The sequence below is a fragment of the Sus scrofa genome, chromosome 6 (assembly GCF_000003025.6).
Source record: "Sus scrofa isolate TJ Tabasco breed Duroc chromosome 6, Sscrofa11.1, whole genome shotgun sequence".
NCBI lineage: Eukaryota > Metazoa > Chordata > Mammalia > Artiodactyla > Suidae > Sus > Sus scrofa.
In genome coordinates, this window is record NC_010448.4 from 63,382,885 (window position 1) to 63,401,341 (window position 18,457).

Below are 18,457 nucleotides of genomic sequence, written 5' to 3' on the forward strand. Positions count from 1 at the left end.
GCACCCCATAATGGCCCTGCCCCGCCTATGGGTGTGAGGTCCCAGGTGGGGGTCCTGAGGAGTCAGCCTGCCCCTGCCCCAAGGCTGAGCTCAGGAGGGGCTGTCGCTCTAGGGTCCTGGAAGAAGCCATGCTCAGCGGGAGGTGGGGCAGCAGAACCTCGGGGCAGAGGGGAGTTGCTCAGGAGGAGAGGTGGCAAGAGATGAGGGTGGGGACACCCAGGGGCTCCAGGGAGAAACGCCCTGGTCAGCTTGCAGCTGGGAGGCCTGAGAGGGCTGGGTGGGTGGTGGCAGAGCCGCAGCAAAGCTGGACCTGAGGAGGGCTGGCTGTGGGGAGCATGGAAGGTAGGGAGTGGGCACAGAAGGGCCCATGTGGGTGGGGACAGGCCTGAGGAGAGAGGGGGCTGCAGAGAAGCAGGCAAGCAGGCGGGGAGAGTGAGAAGAAAGGGGGAGTCTGCAGGCAGGCAGGGCAGGGGTGTCTGCTGAAGGTGGAGCATGTGACCTAGCCTCAGAGGCCACTCCCTGCAGCCGTGTGACCTCAGGCCATCCCTGACAGTCAGGGGAGCTGGTCCTGGGGAGGAGGCAGGGGCCAGGTGTGGGTGTGGACACTGGAGCAGCTCCCAAGCAGGGGCAGAGGGGGCCTGGGCCCTGAGGGGTAGGTCACAGTCACACGAGGGGCTTTGATTCTAATGTGGGGAGAGGCCCCTGGTTCCCTGTGCCTGGGGGCTGTTTGTCTGCCCCTGTGTGGGGAGTGGGTCAGGAGCAGATGCAATGCCCCTCCACAGTTGCAAGGCCAGGGGTGAGGTTAGAGAAGGTTCTGGTGAGGGAGCCCTGCGATGCGCTGGGGCATTTTGAGAGGGGGAAGGCATCAGGCCTGGCCCCAGCGGGTACACACGTGCTCCTGTGAGTCAGCACGAACATGGGTGGACACACATGTGCATGTGCGACTGTCCGTGCAAGGTCTCGCACACAGCCAGTGTGACCCACAGGCAGGCATGAGGCTGTTGGATGCTGCGAGTAATGACCGTGGCCTGGGGGTCCTGTCTTCCGCTCCACCTCTAGCGTGCCGAGGAATGCTGTGTGGCTTCGGCGCCGTGTGCGAGCCTAGTGCAGAAGGTCCGGGCCGAGCCTCCTGTGTGTGCAAGAAGAGCACCTGCCCTAACGTGGTGGCACCGGTGTGCGGCTCGGATGCTTCCACATACAGCAACGAGTGTGAGCTGCAGCGGGCGCAGTGCAGCCAGCAAAGGCGCATCCGCCTGCTGCGCCGGGGGCCCTGTGGTGAGTGTGGGGTGGGGCGGGGCCTGCGGTGAGGGGGTTTGTGGCAGCACGGCCAGTGTGACCCCACCCTGCCCCTCCCACAGGGATGCGGGACCCTTGCTCTAATATAACCTGCAGCTTCGGCAGCACCTGCGCACGCTCCTCAGATGGGCTGACGGCCACATGCCTGTGCCCTGCCACATGCCTGGGGGCCCCCGAGAGCCCGGTGTGCGGCAGCGATGGCACTGACTACCCCAGTGAGTGCCAGCTCTTGCGCCACGCCTGCGCCCGTCAGGAGAACGTCTTCAAGAAGTTCGATGGCCCCTGCGGTGAGTGGCGCCTGCACACGTAATGTGACCTCAGTGGGTACCCCCAGCGGCAGGGCCCTGACCTTCGCCTTCCTGCCCCCAGACCCCTGCCAGGGCGCCCTCAACGACCTGAGCCGAGTCTGCCGTGTGAACCCACGTACACGGCACCCAGAGATGCTGCTGCGGCCAGAGAGCTGCCCTTCCCGGCAGGCACCTGTGTGTGGGGACGATGGGGTCACCTACGATAACGACTGCGTCATGGGCCGAACAGGGGCTACACGAGGCCTCCTCCTCCAGAAAGTGCGCTCTGGCCAGTGCCTGCCTCGAGGTGGGCAGCTCCCAGGGGGAGGGCACCCTGGCACTCGGCATGGCTCAGCCCTGTCTGTCCCCACCTCCTCTACACACCTCACGGGTCCCCACGGATCCCCTGCACATCCCAAGGTGGGGGCTGGCATGGTACGCCGGCCCCTCTGATCTCTTTGCCCCCCAGACCAGTGCCCAGAGACGTGCAGGTTCAGTGCTGTGTGCCTGTCCCGCCGAGGCCGCCCCCGCTGTTCCTGCGACCGTGTCATCTGTGATGGGGCCTACAGACCTGTGTGCGCCCACGATGGGCACACGTATGACAACGACTGTTGGCGCCAGCAGGCCGAGTGTCAGCAGCAGCGCAGCATCCCTGCCAAGCACCAGGGCCCGTGTGGTGAGCACCGTGGGCGGCGTCCGAGGCAGGCTGGTCCTGTCCTGCACCGGTCATCACGTGCCATCTCCATCCAAGTCATGCTTCTCCTGGGTTGTGGGCCAGTGCCGGCCACTCTGGGGAGGCCCGGCAGGGCTGATGGCTGTCACCGGGCTCTGGGGGGGGTGCAATCTGCCAGGAACGTGCCTGTAGCACCTTGGGGGGGGTGAGGGGAGGAGGCAGGGGCTCACATGTGCAGGCTCCCTCGTACCTGCATGTGGCCGTCCTGCCCAACAGCCCTCAAGTCCTCTGCGCCCCACACTCAGGACACACGCAGCCCCTGTGGACACAGCGTCTCAGTTGGGCTTGGAGAGGCCAGAGATGGTGTGTCCTGCGTGGGCTGGAGCTCTGCCCTCCTCACTCCGTCCCCTTCGGTCGGTCTGTCCATCTTTCTGGCCTTTCTCTCTGCGTCTGTCTCCTCTCCTCTCCGCCCCCTTCCCTCTTGGCTCCACCTCTTGTGTCTTCCAGCCTGACCTGCTGTCAGGATGAGGTTCCGCGCGGTTCCGCGCCTGCCACCAGGAGCCCGCAGCCCGAGGTCTGCCCCCCGCGCGGCAGGGGGGGTGGCTCGCTGCTGCCTGGCCTTGTGGTCCTCAGAGCAAGTGGACAGACACCTCCTCCCCCGTGTGGCCCTGGGTGTGGCTCTGGGTTGCAGAGAGAGAGAGAGAGAGAGCCCCTACCTCCCCCAATATGCATGGATGTCCCGGGGCTACTGGTGGTCAAGGTTCAGTGCCCAGGTGGGCTGGGTAAACTGGCCCTCCCAGAACCCACCGAGGTCATTCTGGGGGCTCCTACATTTTGAGGGCAGTCCCGCCCCACACTCGTGCAGGGGCCTGGGGCCGCCTGGGTCTGTGTCCCTGTCCATGTCTGTCCTGTGTCTGTCCCTTTCTCTGCTGTGTCCTGTGCATCCACCCCTTCTCCTGGTCCACTCCTCCTCCACCATCCCCACCCTGGGAGAGGGCCTGCTGCGTGGGGCTAGGGGCTTTGTGCACTGCCCAGGAGAGCAGGTGGGGACCCCGCTGAGTACCCATGTTCTCCCCAGACCAGCCCCCGTCCCCATGCCTCGGGGTGCAGTGCCCATTTGGGGCGACGTGTGCCGTGAAGAATGGGGAAGCCGAGTGTGTGTGTCAGCAGACGTGTTCCGGCCTCTATGATCCTGTGTGTGGCAGTGACGGCGTCACCTACGGCAGTGCGTGCGAGCTGGAGGCTACCGCCTGTGCCCTTGGACAGGAGATCCGGGTGGCTCGTCGAGGACCCTGTGGTCAGTGACGGACAAACAGATCTTGCTGGGGGGAGGCTGTCCTGGCCATCATAGTGATGGAGGCTTCTCCCCAGACCGCTGCGGGCAGTGCCGCTTTGGAGCCCTGTGCGAGGCTGAGACCGGGCGCTGCGTGTGCCCCTCTGAATGTGTGGCCTCAGCCCAGCCTGTGTGTGGCTCTGACGGGCACACTTACGCCAGTGAGTGTGAACTGCATGTCCACGCCTGCACACACCAGATCAGCCTGCACGTGGCCTCGGCCGGACATTGCCGTGAGTGGGGCTGGGGGTGCCCAGCGGGCTGTGGTCCCATGCACCCTCCCGCTGGTATTGGCTGACCCCTGCTTGGCTCCACCCTCTGCAGAGACCTGTGGAGAGTCCGTATGCGCCTTTGGGGCCGTGTGCTTGGCAGGACAGTGTGTGTGCCCGCGGTGTGAGCACCCTCCACCTGGCCCCGTGTGCGGCAGCGATGGGGTGACCTACCGCAGTGCCTGTGAGCTACGCGAGGCTGCCTGCCAGCAGCAGAGGCAGATTGAGGAGGCCCGGGGGGGGCCGTGCGAGCAGGGTAGGCTGGGGGCAACTGGCGTGGGGCTGCAGGGCCCCACCCTCGACCAGGACCCTGGGCTGACCCGGCCTCCCCCACCCGCAGCTGAGTGCGGCTCAGGAGGCTCCGGCTCTGGGGAAGACGGCGAGTGTGAGCAGGAGCTGTGCCGGCAGCGAGGCGGCATCTGGGACGAAGACTCTGAGGATGGGCCATGCGTCTGCGACTTCAGCTGCCAGGGTGTCCTAAGGAGCCCGGTGAGGCCCCCCCCCACCCCCCGCACTCCCCTGTCTCTGAACAGGTGGCGCCGGCAGGGCCACAGCCATCACGCTGATGCCCTTCTCCAGGTCTGCGGCTCAGACGGGGTTACCTACGGCACCGAGTGTGAGCTGAAGAAGGCCAGGTGTGACTCAAGGCAAGAACTGTACGTCGTGGCCCAGGGAGCCTGCCGCAGTGAGTGGGGTGCAGGGCAGTCTGGCTGTGCGGGTCCACAGGTGCATGTTCAGAGGTGCACGTGCACACAGATGGGAGGTGTGGGGGGCACGTGCCTTTTTCGAGGTTGTTCCGTGTGTGCCGTGGTGGGTGTGTGTGAACACCAGTAATGTGCTTTAGGTGTGCAGTGTTGGTGCATGCCCATATGCAGCTGCAGCGTACGGACAGGTGTGCCTGCCAGTCAGCACGCGTGCAGGGAGATGTCAGCGAGGCCCACCCTCTAGGTGCTTCCTCTGGTGGGATGGGGCTGACGGTGACTAACTGACACATCCCGTCGACCATGTCTTTGGGCACAAGTGCTCCTGTGTGTGTGCGTGTGGAGGGTCATGGTGAACGTGAGCACATGCCAGTTTGCAGAGGCACGCTGATCCGAGTTTGTGGCTCCGATTGTGTGTGTGTGCACAGGGCTTCATGTCCACCGTCTGTGCGTGTCTCATGTGTTGCTGCCGGTCCTTTGTGTAAAGACATGTTCCCGTGTGTGGTTGGGTTTCTCACCTGTGACCCGAGCCGTAGACCTACAGGCCCTGGTGGGACTTGGCATCAGGAGAACTGAGTGGTGATGGCTGGCAGGGGGCGCTGAGGCAGAGTGGCTGCACCCAGGGTGGGCATCCAGCCCTGTGTGTCATCTAAATCTCCGCCCTTCCCTGCAGGCCCCACCTTGGCCCCGCGGCCACCTGCAGTTCCCCTGCACTGCGCTCAGGCCCCCTATGGCTGCTGCCAGGACAACATCACTGCTGCCCGGGGTGTGGGCCTGGCTGGCTGCCCCAGTGAGTACCCGAGCCCAGCCCTGACCCACAGCCAGGCAGAGCCATGCGACTGCAGTGACCCTGTCTTGCAGGCTCGTGCCAGTGCAACCCACACGGCTCCTACAGCGGCACCTGTGACCCAGCCACAGGCCAGTGCTCCTGCCGCCCAGGCGTGGGGGGCCTCAAGTGTGACCGCTGTGAGCCTGGCTTTTGGAACTTCCGTGGTATCGTTACCGACGGCCGGAGCGGCTGTACCCGTAAGTGACAGGGCCCACGGTTGAGCTCCAGCTGAGCACTCCTGCCTCTCCACCCTGTCCCTGTGTCCCTCGTCCCACCTGCTCAGGTCCCTGGGGAGGCCAGGCACAGATCTCTGCTCCCTCCCCCTGCCTCCCAGCCTGCAGCTGTGACCCCCAGGGCGCCGTGCGGGATGACTGCGAGCAGATGACCGGGCTGTGCTCCTGTAAGCCTGGAGTGGCTGGACCCAAGTGCGGGCAGTGTCCAGATGGCCATGCCCTGGGCCCTGCTGGCTGTGAAACAGGTGAGGGCCAGACCTGGCACTGCCCGGGCTCCCTGTGCTAGGGGCGGGGCTGTCCTAGGGGTGTCTCCTGAACCAGCAGGGTCTCCCATGTCTGTGCCCCAGACCCTTCGGCACCCAAGACCTGTGCTGAGATGCCGTGCGAGTTCGGGGCATCCTGTGTGGAGGAGGCTGGCTCCGCCCACTGCGTGTGCCCAACACCCACCTGTCTGGGGGCCAACGCTACCAAGGTGAGGGACAGGGAGTGTGGAGGGCGGCAGGGGTGGGAGGAGCCTGCCCCAGCATCCTTGCCCTGTGCCTCAGGTCTGTGGGTCAGATGGAGTCACCTATGGCAACGAGTGCCAGCTGAGGACCATCGCCTGCCGTCAGGGCTTGGACATCTCTGTCCAGAGCCTCGGCCCCTGCCAGGGTGAGGTCCTACCCACTCCGCTGCCCCTGACTGACCAGGAAGACCAGACCCTGCTCTGACCACCGGCCCTGCCACCTGGACTCCCCTCTCCTTGCAGAAGGCATTGCTTCTGGCCCCCGTCCAACATCCGCCTCTGTGGCCGCCTCATGGCTTGACCTGAGCAAGGCACTGCTGCCCCCCGCCAGTGCCCTCCCCCTGGCTCCCAGCGGTAGCCACCTCAGCCAGCCCGCCTCGCGACCCTCATCACAACCTTGGACCACCGCCAGCATCCCAAGGACCACCACAAGGCCTGTGCCGACCCTGCCTCCCACGCCGCCCCCCGCAGCAGCCAGCCTTGCCATGTCCGCCTTCGGTGAATCTGGCAGTGCTGATGGGAGCAGCGACGAGGAGCTGAGTGGTGACTTGGAGGCCAGTGGGGCTGGCTCAGGAGGTGAGCACGGGCCCAGGGGCCTGGGGCAGGGCCCAGGAGAGCTGCACCCGGGGCTGGGCTCAGACCGCACCTCCCTAGGACTTCTGCCCCCTGAGGGAGACGGCGCTGGGACCCCGGGGCCACCCGCTGAGAGGGCCTCCTGCTACAACTCGCCTGTGGGCTGCTGCTCAGATGGCAGGACACCCTCACTGGACGCAGAGGGCTCCAACTGTCCTGGTGAGTGGGTGGGCGGGGGCTGGCGTGGAACATGAGGCGTGGCCCGGACACAGCCAGAGGTGCCGTCTCTCCTCCGGGCACAGGCCTGTCTGGCAGGTGGGCCCTGAGGTTTACGGGCTACCAATTTTAGCACACGTGGTGTGTGTGTGGTCTTGGGGATTCAGCCTACGCATGCATCCGTGTGTTCTTGGCCCCCACACACACGTGGGTGCCCAGGACCCTGTGGCTAACCTGTTTTTCCTGTTGCAAGCCGGCCTGGGGCACTGCTCCAAGGAGTCTGCCTGGTAACTGATGCCAGCCCTGCCCCGGGGTCCCCACTAACCTCATGACCATCTGACTAACCGCTGCCTGCCCTGCACCCCCAGGGGGCTTGCTGCTGGGGCCTGTGCCCATGGCTGGCCCAGAGGCCAGGCTTGTGCCAGGCAGGACCTCACTCTCCCCTCCCCCGCAGCCACCAAGGTGTTCCAGGGTGTGCTGGAGCTTGAGGGGGTCGAGGGGCAGGAGCTGTTCTACACGCCGGAGATGGCCGACCCCAAGTCCGAGCTGTTTGGGGAGACCGCCAGGAGCATCGAGAGCGCGGTAAGTCCGGAGCCATGGGCAGGGGTGCAGCCCCTTCCCAGCCACTGGCCTTTTTCCCGGGACAGACCGAGAGAGGCAGTGGGCGGGGGGCCCTGCAGTCCGCCCCCAGCATCCTCCCGGAGCCCTGACTCACTCCCCACCTCAGCTGGATGACCTCTTCCGGAACTCGGACGTTAAGAAGGACTTCCGAAGCATCCGCCTACGGGACTTGGGGCCCGGCAGCTCGGTCCGAGCCATTGTGGATGTGCACTTTGACCCCAGTGAGCCCCCACACCCGGCCGCCCCCCCTGCCCCCGGGAGGTGAGGGGACTCTGAGCCGGGCTCCACCATGCTCAGGGTCCCTCCTCCCCAGCCACAACCTTCAGGGCACCCGACGTGGGCAGGGCCCTGCTCCGGCAGATCCAAGTGTCCAGGCGCCGGTCCCTGGGGGTGAGGCGTCCTCTGCAGGAACACGTGCGGTTCATGGACTTCGGTGAGTGGCTGGTCTGAGCGCTTGCTCCGGCTTGCCTGTCCCGCCCCAGTGTCCCGCCCCAGTGTCCCGCGCCCTGCAGATGCTGATGGTTTGCCTGCTCTCAGACTGGTTTCCTGCATTCTTCACGGGAGCCACCCCTGCTGCAGCCACGGCCAGAGCCACCACTGTGGCCCGCCTACCTCCTTCAGCTGCAGCCACTCGGGCCCTGTATCCCAGTCACACAAGCCGGCCTGTCGCCAGGACCACAGCTCCCCTCACCACACGCCAGCCCCCCACCACTGCCCCCAGTCGTGTGCCTGGACGCCGGCCCCTGCCTCCAGGCACCCAGAAGCCTCCAAGTCCCTGCGACTCCCAGCCCTGCCTCCACGGGGGGACCTGCCAGGACCAGGGCCCGGGTGGAGCCTTCACCTGCAGCTGCCCGGCAGGCAGAGGGGGCACCTTCTGTGAGGAGGGTAAGGTCAGCCGTGCTGGAGAGGGGCAGGGAGGCAGGTGCGGGCCAGACTGGGGCGGGCCAAGCCCCTGGGAGGGGTCAGGTTGAGGTGAGGGTCGGGTTGGACACCCTGTCCGGCGCTGGGCACAGGGCCAGGGCAGTGGGGTCCTCCGTGCCCTCCACCGGCCAGCCCCTCCCTGTCTCCTGCAGCGCTGCCCCTGTCCAGGCCGGCCTTTGGGGGCCGCTCCTTCCTGGCCTTCCCCACCCTCCGCGCCTACCACACGCTGCGCTTGGCCCTTGAATTTCGGGCCCTGGAGCCCGAGGGGCTGCTGCTCTACAACGGCAACGCCCGGGGCAAGGACTTCCTGGCACTGGCACTGCTGGGGGGCCGCGTGCAGCTCAGGTGGGTGGTGGGTGGTTGGGGGTGGGGTGGGGCAAGGCCAGGCCGTGGGCCTGGCTCCACGCGCGGCTGTCCTGAGCACCTGCTCCCACCTTCCAGGTTTGACACAGGTTCTGGGCCTGCGGTGCTGACCAGCTCTGTGCCCGTGCAGCCTGGCCGGTGGCATCGCCTGGAGCTGTCTCGGCACTGGCGACGGGGTACGCTGTCAGTGGACGGCGAGACCCCTGTCCTGGGCCAGAGCCCCAGTGGCACCGACGGCCTCAACCTGGACACGGACCTTTTCGTGGGTGGCGTCCCCGAGGACCAGGCTGCTGTGTGAGCATGGGGGGAGGGGAGGGTGGCCTTGACCACAGACCCAACCTTGATCCTGGCTCCCCTCTTGGGGGCGGCGTCCAAGAGGTTTAAGCTCCCTGTGGATAACAAAGTGGAGGAAGGAGGGCTGGCACCGTGACCTCACCCCCAACCCTTTACCCTGATTCTGAGGACCAGGCTGCGTGAGCTCACTAAGGAGGGGCCGGGCTGGCCCTGACCTTCAGCCCAGCCCATCTCCTGATTTCTGCCCTATTTCTGTGGGACTGTCGGTCTTGTGAGCGGCCAGGTGGGGCTGGGGAGCAGCCCTGACTCACGATCTTACTGCTTGAGGGGTGCAATGTCACAGTGGGCTGCGAGAGGGGGTGCCTCTGACCCCTGGCCCTCATCTTGGCGGCAGGGTGCTTGAGCGGACCTCTGTCAGCGTCGGCCTCAGGGGCTGCATCCGCCTGCTGGACGTCAACAACCAGAGGCTGGAGCTGAGCGCCTGGCAGGGCTCTGCGACTCGAAGCTCCCGAGTGGGCGAGTGCGGAGACCACCCCTGTGTGCCCAGCCCCTGCCTCGGCAGCGCCCCGTGCCAGGCCCTGGAGGCCGGCATGTTCCACTGCCAGTGTCCACCCGGCCGCTTTGGTGAGGACAGGACCTGGGCCAGGCACTGGGGGGACCTGTGTGTCTGTGAGGGGCTCACGCCTCCTGGAACCCCATCCCGTCTGCCCCCAGGCCCGACCTGTGCGGAAGAGAAGGGCCCTTGTCAGCCGAACCCCTGCCATGGGGCAGCCCCCTGCCATGTGCTGCCCCAGGGCGAGGCCCAGTGCGAGTGCCCCCGGGGCCGGGGCGGCAGCCTCTGCCAAACAGGTGGGGACACTGGCACTTAGGGTAGGAGGGCGGTGGGGTGAGGGGCTCCAGAAGTCGGGGCCCAGCACCCCGTGTGACCCCTTTCCTGACCTCACAGCCTCGGAGCGGGACGATGCCATGCAGCCTTTCCTGGCTGACTTCAACAGCTTTTCCTACCTGGAGCTGAAAGGCCTGCATACCTTTGAGCGGGACCTAGGGTTAGCTGGGCAGAGGGGTGGGTGAGGGGAGCAGCCAGCCGTGGGGAGAGGGAGCATCAAGGGACCCCTGCCTGACCTCCTGCCACCTCAGGGAGAAGATGGAGCTGGAGGTGGTGTTCCTGGCCCGGGGCCCCAGCGGCTTGCTCCTGTACAACGGGCAGAAGACAGACGGCAAGGGTGACTTTGTGTCCCTGGCGCTGCACAACCGCCTCCTGGAGTTCCGCTATGACCTGGGCAAGGGGGCGGCGGTCATCAGGTGGGCAAGGGGGCAGCAGTTGTCAGTATGGCCCACGGAGGGTGCAGGTTACCAGCCTAGGCGCACATGGCGATGTCCCTCAGGCCCTGACGGGCAGGCCGGCAGAGCCCATGGTCTATTCACCGGGCTCCCCTCTTCTTCAGGAGCAAGGAGCCCGTGGCCCTGGGCGTGTGGACCAGGGTGTCCCTGGAGCGAAACGGCCGCAAAGGAGCCATGCGGGTGGGCGACGGGCCCCGCGTGCTGGGGGAATCCCCGGTGAGTGAGCGTCTCCTGGGCCCCCTGCCTGCTCCCTGCCCCTCTCCTCCCCCAGGGAGGCATGCGGCCCCAGCCCCACAGCCAGCTCTCACCGAACTGTTCTCTCTCCCTCTTCCTCTGCCTCTGTCTGTGTCTGCTCTCTGCTCCCACTGCTCTCTGGCCCTTGCTCTGCAACCCCCACCCCGCTCTTCGGATGTCAGAAATCCCGCAAGGTACCGTCTCCCTCTCATCCTGCTCATCCGTCTTCTGCCGCCTCCGCCTCTAGAGTAGCTCCTTCCCCCACTAAGCCCCACGTGTCGCCATGTCTGTGTGATTAACTCTGCCTCCCGCTCGGCGGGAGGGCAAGGGGTGGGTCATCACGGCAGACAGGTCCGGGGCTCGCATTCTTGTTCCTGCCCAAGGGGTGGGCTCACAGCCCCTCACGTGCACCCCACCAGGTGCCGCACACCATCCTCAACCTGAAGGAGCCCCTGTACATTGGGGGCGCCCCCGACTTCAGCAGGCTGGCCCGGGCAGCCGCCGTGTCCTCTGGCTTCGATGGTGCCATCCAGCTGGTATGTGGGGGCAGTGCCCTGGGAGCCTCCAGGAGAGGCCCAGTCCAGAGGGGTCCTCTGTCCTGGGACGGGGGCCGTCGGGTAAGGAACCCGGCTGGCAGGACAGAGGCTCTCATGCCCCTTCCTCCAGGTCGCCCTGAACGGCCGCCAGCTGCTGACCCGGGAGCACGTGGTGCAGGCAGTGGACGTCTCGTCCTTTGCAGACCACCCTTGTACCCAGGCCGCGGGCCACCCTTGCCTCAACGGAGCCTCCTGTCTCCCTCGGGGGGCCTCCTATGAGTGCCTGTGTCCTGGGGGCTTCTCAGGGCTGCACTGTGAGAAGGGTGAGTGCTGCCCCCACAGGGCTGCGGCTGGACCACGGGGGCCCCGGAGGCCGGCGCTCATCCTGGCTGTCTCTCAGGCCTGATTGAGAAGTCAGCAGGGGACCTGGACGCACTGGCCTTTGATGGACGGACCTACGTCGAGTACCTCAATGCCGTGACTGAGAGGTAGCGCGTCCCAGGGAGCCAGGCGCCCCCTCGGCCCTCCGCTCTCTGGCCCCTGCACACACACACGCACTGCGGTGCAGGGTGAGCAGGACCCCCTCCACACCTCCCCTGCCTCTGAGGCCCGAAGGGAAAGCCGAAGTCTGCCCCCCACCCCTCCACCCTCCTTCCTTCTCACCTCTCTGTCTCTTTGTTTCCAAGCGAACTGACCAATGAGATCCCAGCGTAAGTAGCCTCTGGGGGCCTAGCGCCACCTTCACGCTCACGCCCATTCTCTGCTCCCCACCCACTTGTCAGCACATCCCCAGGGCACAGGCTGAGCTTCCCATCCCCAGTGGAGAAGGACAGGGTTTTGGGGGTGCTGTTCGTGCTGCCTGGGCACGGCGTCCTAGCTTGAAAGTGGGGAGTCACCCCTCTCCAGGATGCACTGAATGCCAATCTGCCCACCCACCCCTGCAGCCCCTCCCCTCAGCACAAGGCACCAGCACAATGTGCTCCTGTGTCTGTGTGCACACACACACGTGTGTCCCAGTGTGCACACGAGTCCGTGTGTTCCCGTGTATGTGCACATGCGTATGTGGAGAGGGGTGTGCTGTCCAGGCGCCTCTCCCAGCCAGGACTCCTCAGTCCCTCCCCATTCCCTGCCATCTGCGCCTCAGCTCTTGCCCTCTGCTCCTGGCCTGAGCCATGCCCACCAGCCCTGTGGCTGCCCTTGTGTCACTGCCGGGGCTCCGTGCTAGGGGAGCCGATGTCCCAGGGTCCTGGGTGTCCTTGTGGATGCTTGCTCCTCCCACCTTCCACTGTTGAGGAGGGGATGTGGGGAGGGCTACTGCCGGGTCCTACCCTGCCCTGCATTACAGCCTGTCTGTCTCCCGCTTACCTGCCTCCCTCTCTTCCTGCTTCTAAGCCCTGAAGCTCCAGAATCCGGGGCCCCTCACAGGTGAGCAGTGGGCCCCGGCCCCCGCTATCTGCCCGTGGTCTTCCCATCTCTCCGGTGGCCTCTCTGCCGAGCTGTCCTTGTGTGTCCACCTCGCTTCTCTGACGGTCTGGCCGTCATCTCCCTCATCCATCTCTCTGGCCATCTGTCCCACTGGTGGTGTCCACCATCTGCCCATCCAGCTGACCCAGTGGTATCACGAGCCCTTATGGCCTCTGTAGATGTGACCTTCGCCTTCCTACCTCCCCTCCCCTCCCCACCACCCTCCTGGAGGCCTGACCAGCCCTCTGCCCACCAGCGAGAAGGCGCTGCAGAGCAACCACTTTGAGCTGAGTCTGCGCACGGAGGCCACGCAGGGGCTGGTGCTGTGGAGTGGCAAGGCCACGGAGCGGGCCGACTATATCGCCCTGGCCATCGTGGATGGACACCTGCAGCTGACTTACGACCTGGGCTCCCAGCCTGTGGTGCTGCGCTCCACCGTCGCAGTCAACACCAACCGCTGGTTGCGGGTCAGGGCACACAGGTTAGCAGAGAGCCAGGGGACCCAAGAATAGCAGCGGGTGGTGCCTGGACTTGCCCAACCGGGGCATGCCTGGCCCCTCGTGGCTGGGGTAGGAGCTTGTCAGGGGCGGTGATGAGGGCTGGCAGCCTGACTGAGGTCACTGCCAGTGAGAGAGGAGGGAAGGATAGGTGGACACAGAAGCAGTGATGGCCAGCGGACCCCCGTCTGAAAGGGGGGTCCCTGTTCTGCCCAGACACTGGTGGGGATGTGTCCCCCTGGCCCAAGCCAGGCCATCCCCTCCCACAAAGCTTGGCCCACATGAAGCCTCAGCCCTTGGCCATCAGGTGCTCTCCCGGGGTCAATGCCACCCCATGCTGGCCCCTAGGACTGACACTTGGTGGTGGTCCCCAGGGTGTGGTGTTGTGGGGGGAGGAACAAAGGGGTCAGGATCTGGAGATGGCAGAGTTGGCCCCCTGGAGCCACCCTGATGGCCTCGCGCCACCCTTCCCCCAGGGACCAGAGGGAAGGTTCTCTTCAGGTGGGCAATGAAGCTCCTGTGACAGGCTCCTCCCCGCTGGGCGCCACGCAGCTGGACACCGACGGAGCCCTGTGGCTGGGTGAGTGACAAGGGGCCTCAGACTCCCTCAGGGGCAGGTCCCATCCCCTGGGGCTGGCACCTGAGAGCGGCCTCTGTGTCAGCCCCCTCCGGGACAGCTGATCGGCTGGCTGGGGCCGAGCTTTCTCCCCTCCTGTGGGGAGACCAGGAGGCTGGACATGTCTGCTGGTCATTTGGCCCCCCAGGCACTGACAGGCCCCAGGTAGCTCACCTGGTCACTCAGGTGCACCCAGTCCCTTTGCCCACCAGTGTCAGGCCTGCCCATCGCTGAGTCACAGCCCAGTGACCACTCCCCTGTCTTCCGGCAGGTGGCCTGGAGAAGTTGCCTGGGGGCCAGGCTCTGCCCAAGGCCTACAGCACAGGCTTTGTGGGCTGTCTGCGGGATGTGGTGGTGGGTCGGCGCCCACTGCACCTGCTGGAGGACGCCGTCACCAAGCCGGAGCTTCGGCCCTGTCCCACCCCGTGAGCCACACCACAGCCACCGCCCACCTTGCTGTAATTATTTTCTATTTTTGTAAACTTGTTGCTTTTTTGATATGATTTTCTTGCCTACGCGTTGGCCAGAGGGACTGCCGGCCCAGCCTCCCTCCTGTCCAGGCCGAGCCGCAGAGACAGGCCTGGTGCCGAGGGACATTCGGGCTTGGGCAAAATGCGGCCCATGGAGGGCTTGACTCCCTTGACAGCTTGGGATGCACCCCTCTGCCTTGGGACACTGCGTCCTGGCCTCTGGGGACGTGCCTCCCTGGTGTGCCCGCTTGCACTGGCCCTCGTGTTTTCCGGCCTGTCGGCAGACCCTACATACACACACTGCCCACGTTCCATCTGGCAAAGGGCTGTGTCCCCAGAACAGAAAGGCACTGCCAGGGTTTGGGGGGCCCTTCCTCTGCGCGAGCCCCACGACACCTTTGTTACCAACCGAGCTGCCCCTCCTGCCTGCTTGTGTGGGCAGGGCTGACCTCACCTGGATCCACAGAGCACGGGCCCGCCCCTCCCGGGCCTCCTGTGCCAAGACTGTGACTTAGAAACGTGTCACTGTTGGGGCCACACTGCACCCCTCCCCCAGACGTGCCCACCAGTCCTGAGGCACTGGAGAGCAGAGGCCAGTCTCAGGCCTGTTCAGGGCAGCCCTCCCCACCCCCAAGCCCCAGGAGGGAAAGGGGCCAGCTTGCGATGCCATCGACACCCACTGCCTGTTTGCCAGGGCAGCCAGCATCCCCTCTCAAGGAAGCACGTCCAGGCCTGACCACCAACCACAGAACCTGTACGTGTTGATTTTACTTGACCCCTGGGATGGCAGGGCTGTTGTCTTTCCTGTCCTGGCCCGAGGGCAGCTGAGGACACCACACTGTTCTGGCATGAGGAGTGCTTGTCCTTGTCCAAGAATGACCAGGAGCTGACTGGTGTCTGACCAAGGCCAAAGGGCAGGTGCAGGGGTGGCAGAGATGGCTGCTAAGCCAGAAACGCCTTAAACTGCAGTGTTAGGTCTCATCTGGTCCTGTTCCCCACCCCCACCCCTCCCCGTCCTGGTGGGGTTAGCAGCGCCTCCCACAACTGGGCCTGGGGTGTCAGGCTCAGAGGCCGGAGGGAGCCTCACACGTCCTGTTACTAACTCCAATCTGTGTCTGTGTCAATCACCACGAAATAAAGTCCGAACACTTTTGAGAGGCGCTCGCATCTGTCCATACAAACACCACCATCAGCCCTGGGCTCGCCCACTGGCTGGTTCCTCTCTGCAGCAGCTTCTTGCTCAGCTTCATGGTGGCATGCAGGCTTCAGCTCCCTTCAGTGGCTCTGGATGGAGGGGGGAGCCTGTGCTGGGGTGGGGGCTGCTTTTGGCGGGGAGACCCCATGCAGTGAATGCACACACTGTGCATGGAGCTGGCTGGGCGTGGAGGCCTGCACTCAGTCCACGTAGCCTCCTAAAGGATGGCAGGCTGCTCCCCTTGCCATGTGTGCATGTGTGTGCATATTTGCACACATCTCTGTGTCTGTGAGCACAGGATGGGAAGAGGGGCTGTGAAGAGAGCAGGTAAGGGCAAGGAGGGCCTGTGCGGGAGCCAGGATGGGGGCTGGGGCTGGGGTGGGGCCGGGGGGAGGGGATCCAGGGTGGGTTGGGGGTGGCAGGGGCCGGTGCTGGGTTGGACACGGGGCGGAGGAGGCACTGACTGAGGCCCTGGAGCACCTGGGTGGGGACCATCCTGATGCATCTGGAGGGGCTGAGTTTGAGGAGCTGAGCCACCCAAGTGGAGCTCAGGAAGCCATGGGTTCCCTGGCAGAGGGGAGGCTGGGCTGAGGCCTGGCACATGAGAGAGTTGGTGAGCTCTGCTGGGTGCCGAGGGAGGAGAGAAGAGGCCCCATGCCAGGAGGGCCAGGGAAGGGTGCTCTGGGACTTGATGCTTCCAAAAGGAGGGGGATCTGGGGGCAAACAGTGCAGGGCCCTCGGGTGGTTGGGAGGAAGAGGAAGAGCCATGGCCAAGGGACACTGGCCCAGTCTCAGCAGCACTGCTGACTGGGGGTCAGGGGTTGAAGGCAGCAGAAGGTTCCAAGCCAGTGCCTTACCACTCCTGAAAGTGGGGCAGGGCTGGGCAGGCCCTGACCCTCCTAAAGGGGATCCCCAGGTTAGGGGCCCAGGCAAAGAAGGGCAGAGACCCAGGCGATCAGCCAGTGGGCCTGGTGGGGGCATAGTAGGAGGAAAAGCCTTGAGGTCCAAGAGGTGTCAGCATCACTTAAGAAGTGATGGCAGGTGGCAGAGGTGGGGAGAAGGTGAGGCGGCAGCCCAAGCTGTGACAGGGTGAGAGGGAAGACCTGGTCACCACGTGGGCCCACACCTCCCACCTTGGGGTGCCGTCCAGGACTCTGCGGCTGGTGGGACCTAGTCCACTCTATCCTCTAGCTCCCCTGGAGTGCAGAGAGCGCGACCCCTTCTCCCCCAGGACGGAAGCGGAATCGGAAATGTTCTGGAAAGGAAACCACCCAAACAAGCGCCCTTGAGAACTAGTGCTTTTATCCCAACCTCCCAGCACTGCCACGAGACCCAAAGATGCGTCGCCTTTAAGGGAGCTCTGGAGGGGAGAGGCCTCTCGGTGGGCGTGGCGAGTGTATTGTGGGCGTGGCTCGTGTGGGCGTGTCCTCGGTGGGCGGGGCTTCCTCTGTGCAGCTGAGCGGCCAGACCCAGCGGAGATGACTTCGCTTAGGTGAGCCCGGCCCCCCGGTGGCCTGACGCTGGGACCCCAGGATATGCGCTTCGGGCAGATGGGGATGCGGGTGAGATGCGACCCAGAACATTTCCTGTTCCTGGCCTGTGACCCCCCCCCCACCCCAGGCCTGACCTTCTGACACCTACTTTCTTCCACAGCCAGGGCTGGATACCCAGGTCCCCAGCCTCACTCAGGCCGGTGGAAAGGACTCTTTCCTTTTGGGAGGGAGGATGAGGCCTGGGCCTGGGTGGAGGTCAGAGGTACTCTGCCCCTAGGGAACAGATTGCGCCCTTGGGTGACAGTGGCTGGACCCTAAAGTAGCAGTAGGTGTCAGGTCATTTGCAGACTCTCTCTCACTCTCCTGGAATCCTTTGCCTGTTGCAGGCTCCCTTTTGGCCACCAGAGATGTGTTCCACCTGGCAGGGGCCCTCGCTACCCCAGGCCTGAAGCTGGGGGCATCATGGAGGCTCTAGTCTCCCACTGTAGACATGGCCCCTTGGCCTGCAAAGACCAGCTCTCCCTGACAGGCTCTTCTCCCCCCAGGTCCCCGCAGGTCGAGCCAGCTCTGGCGTCCACAAAAAGGAAATGTGGGACGTGTGTGGGAAGGGACACTGGCGCCCACCCTACCAGATTCCCGCTCTCTGGGTGTGTGTGCACACACGCATGAGCTCAGACTCTGGCTGGATGTGGATGTTAGGGAGGAGCCGCACAGGTGCGAGATGCATGTCACCACTTCCTAGTACTTGGCACATCCAGAATGCCACCCTCTGGGCCTGGGTGAGGCTGGGGGTCACAGGAGGGGTCACCCTAAGACCCTAGTGACCCCTAGATCAGTGAGGGGCTGAGCAAGTTCTGATCTGTGGGGCCCAAGGCAGTGCCTCAGCAGTGAGGGTCCCAGGATCCCCCCGGAGGAGTGTGGGGAGCCTGGCACAGTGGCCTCGGCAAGGTCAAGGGCCCTCTTAGGGGCAGGAAGAGTGGAAGTGGGTCGGATCTCTAAGAACCTGTCGGCTCGAGAGCCTGAGGCTTACGAGCAGCAGGAGGTCGGGAGGAGGGCGTTCTGGGTTCTCATTGGAATGACCCCTCGGGCTCCCCTCAGCCTTGCTCTTACTTGTCCCTGGGCACAAAAAGCTACATCCACGTCACGTGCATGCGACCTTGGGCCAACCTGGGAAAGCCCCGGGCGAGGCTCTGCCCTTCCTCACCAACCCTCCCGGCCCCACCCTGTGATGACCATCTGGAAGGTCACTCCTCTGGCCCCTGGGTCCCTGCCCACATCCCTGTCAGGCCTGGGCAGGCCCAACCAAATCCCAAATAAAGCCCTTCCCCTCTAGGCCTTCCCCCCTCCCTGCGGCCCCTAACCCATAGCGCTGTGGTTTGTGGGTTAACGGGCACTGCCATCGGCACCACTTGCCCAGGGTCTCTGGTGCTGTGGGCAGGGCTGGGCATAAGTCCCGCGTAGTGCTGTGGTTTGATGTATTGATGCCGGTACCTGGGG

General features: G+C 65.0%; 1 protein-coding gene across 2 annotated transcripts in view; it reads left to right on the forward strand.

Moving 5' to 3' along the window:
- The window catches only part of AGRN (agrin), a 32,295-nt gene extending 16,868 nt beyond the window's left edge, over nucleotides 1–15,427 (forward strand). The window contains exons 4-38 of one of the 2 annotated variants that reach the window (XM_021095178.1): nucleotides 1,060–1,275; nucleotides 1,359–1,583; nucleotides 1,666–1,890; nucleotides 2,053–2,259; nucleotides 3,335–3,553; nucleotides 3,628–3,822; nucleotides 3,914–4,114; nucleotides 4,199–4,347; nucleotides 4,438–4,543; nucleotides 5,233–5,349; nucleotides 5,421–5,585; nucleotides 5,723–5,866; nucleotides 5,969–6,093; nucleotides 6,167–6,272; nucleotides 6,370–6,702; nucleotides 6,781–6,918; nucleotides 7,370–7,497; nucleotides 7,643–7,757; nucleotides 7,850–7,969; nucleotides 8,074–8,421; nucleotides 8,610–8,802; nucleotides 8,899–9,114; nucleotides 9,509–9,738; nucleotides 9,829–9,963; nucleotides 10,061–10,160; nucleotides 10,252–10,416; nucleotides 10,560–10,671; nucleotides 11,109–11,225; nucleotides 11,356–11,548; nucleotides 11,626–11,713; nucleotides 11,912–11,935; nucleotides 12,618–12,650; nucleotides 12,946–13,170; nucleotides 13,663–13,766; nucleotides 14,074–15,427. In XM_021095178.1, coding sequence (XP_020950837.1) covers nucleotides 1,060–1,275; nucleotides 1,359–1,583; nucleotides 1,666–1,890; nucleotides 2,053–2,259; nucleotides 3,335–3,553; nucleotides 3,628–3,822; nucleotides 3,914–4,114; nucleotides 4,199–4,347; nucleotides 4,438–4,543; nucleotides 5,233–5,349; nucleotides 5,421–5,585; nucleotides 5,723–5,866; nucleotides 5,969–6,093; nucleotides 6,167–6,272; nucleotides 6,370–6,702; nucleotides 6,781–6,918; nucleotides 7,370–7,497; nucleotides 7,643–7,757; nucleotides 7,850–7,969; nucleotides 8,074–8,421; nucleotides 8,610–8,802; nucleotides 8,899–9,114; nucleotides 9,509–9,738; nucleotides 9,829–9,963; nucleotides 10,061–10,160; nucleotides 10,252–10,416; nucleotides 10,560–10,671; nucleotides 11,109–11,225; nucleotides 11,356–11,548; nucleotides 11,626–11,713; nucleotides 11,912–11,935; nucleotides 12,618–12,650; nucleotides 12,946–13,170; nucleotides 13,663–13,766; nucleotides 14,074–14,231 — 5,675 coding nt within the window. In that variant the 3' untranslated portion in view covers nucleotides 14,232–15,427. The remainder of the gene's footprint in view (nucleotides 1–1,059; nucleotides 1,276–1,358; nucleotides 1,584–1,665; nucleotides 1,891–2,052; nucleotides 2,260–3,334; nucleotides 3,554–3,627; nucleotides 3,823–3,913; nucleotides 4,115–4,198; nucleotides 4,348–4,437; nucleotides 4,544–5,232; nucleotides 5,350–5,420; nucleotides 5,586–5,722; nucleotides 5,867–5,968; nucleotides 6,094–6,166; nucleotides 6,273–6,369; nucleotides 6,703–6,780; nucleotides 6,919–7,369; nucleotides 7,498–7,642; nucleotides 7,758–7,849; nucleotides 7,970–8,073; nucleotides 8,422–8,609; nucleotides 8,803–8,898; nucleotides 9,115–9,508; nucleotides 9,739–9,828; nucleotides 9,964–10,060; nucleotides 10,161–10,251; nucleotides 10,417–10,559; nucleotides 10,672–11,108; nucleotides 11,226–11,355; nucleotides 11,549–11,625; nucleotides 11,714–11,911; nucleotides 11,936–12,617; nucleotides 12,651–12,945; nucleotides 13,171–13,662; nucleotides 13,767–14,073) is intronic. The other variant, XM_021095177.1, reaches the window with a different exon arrangement.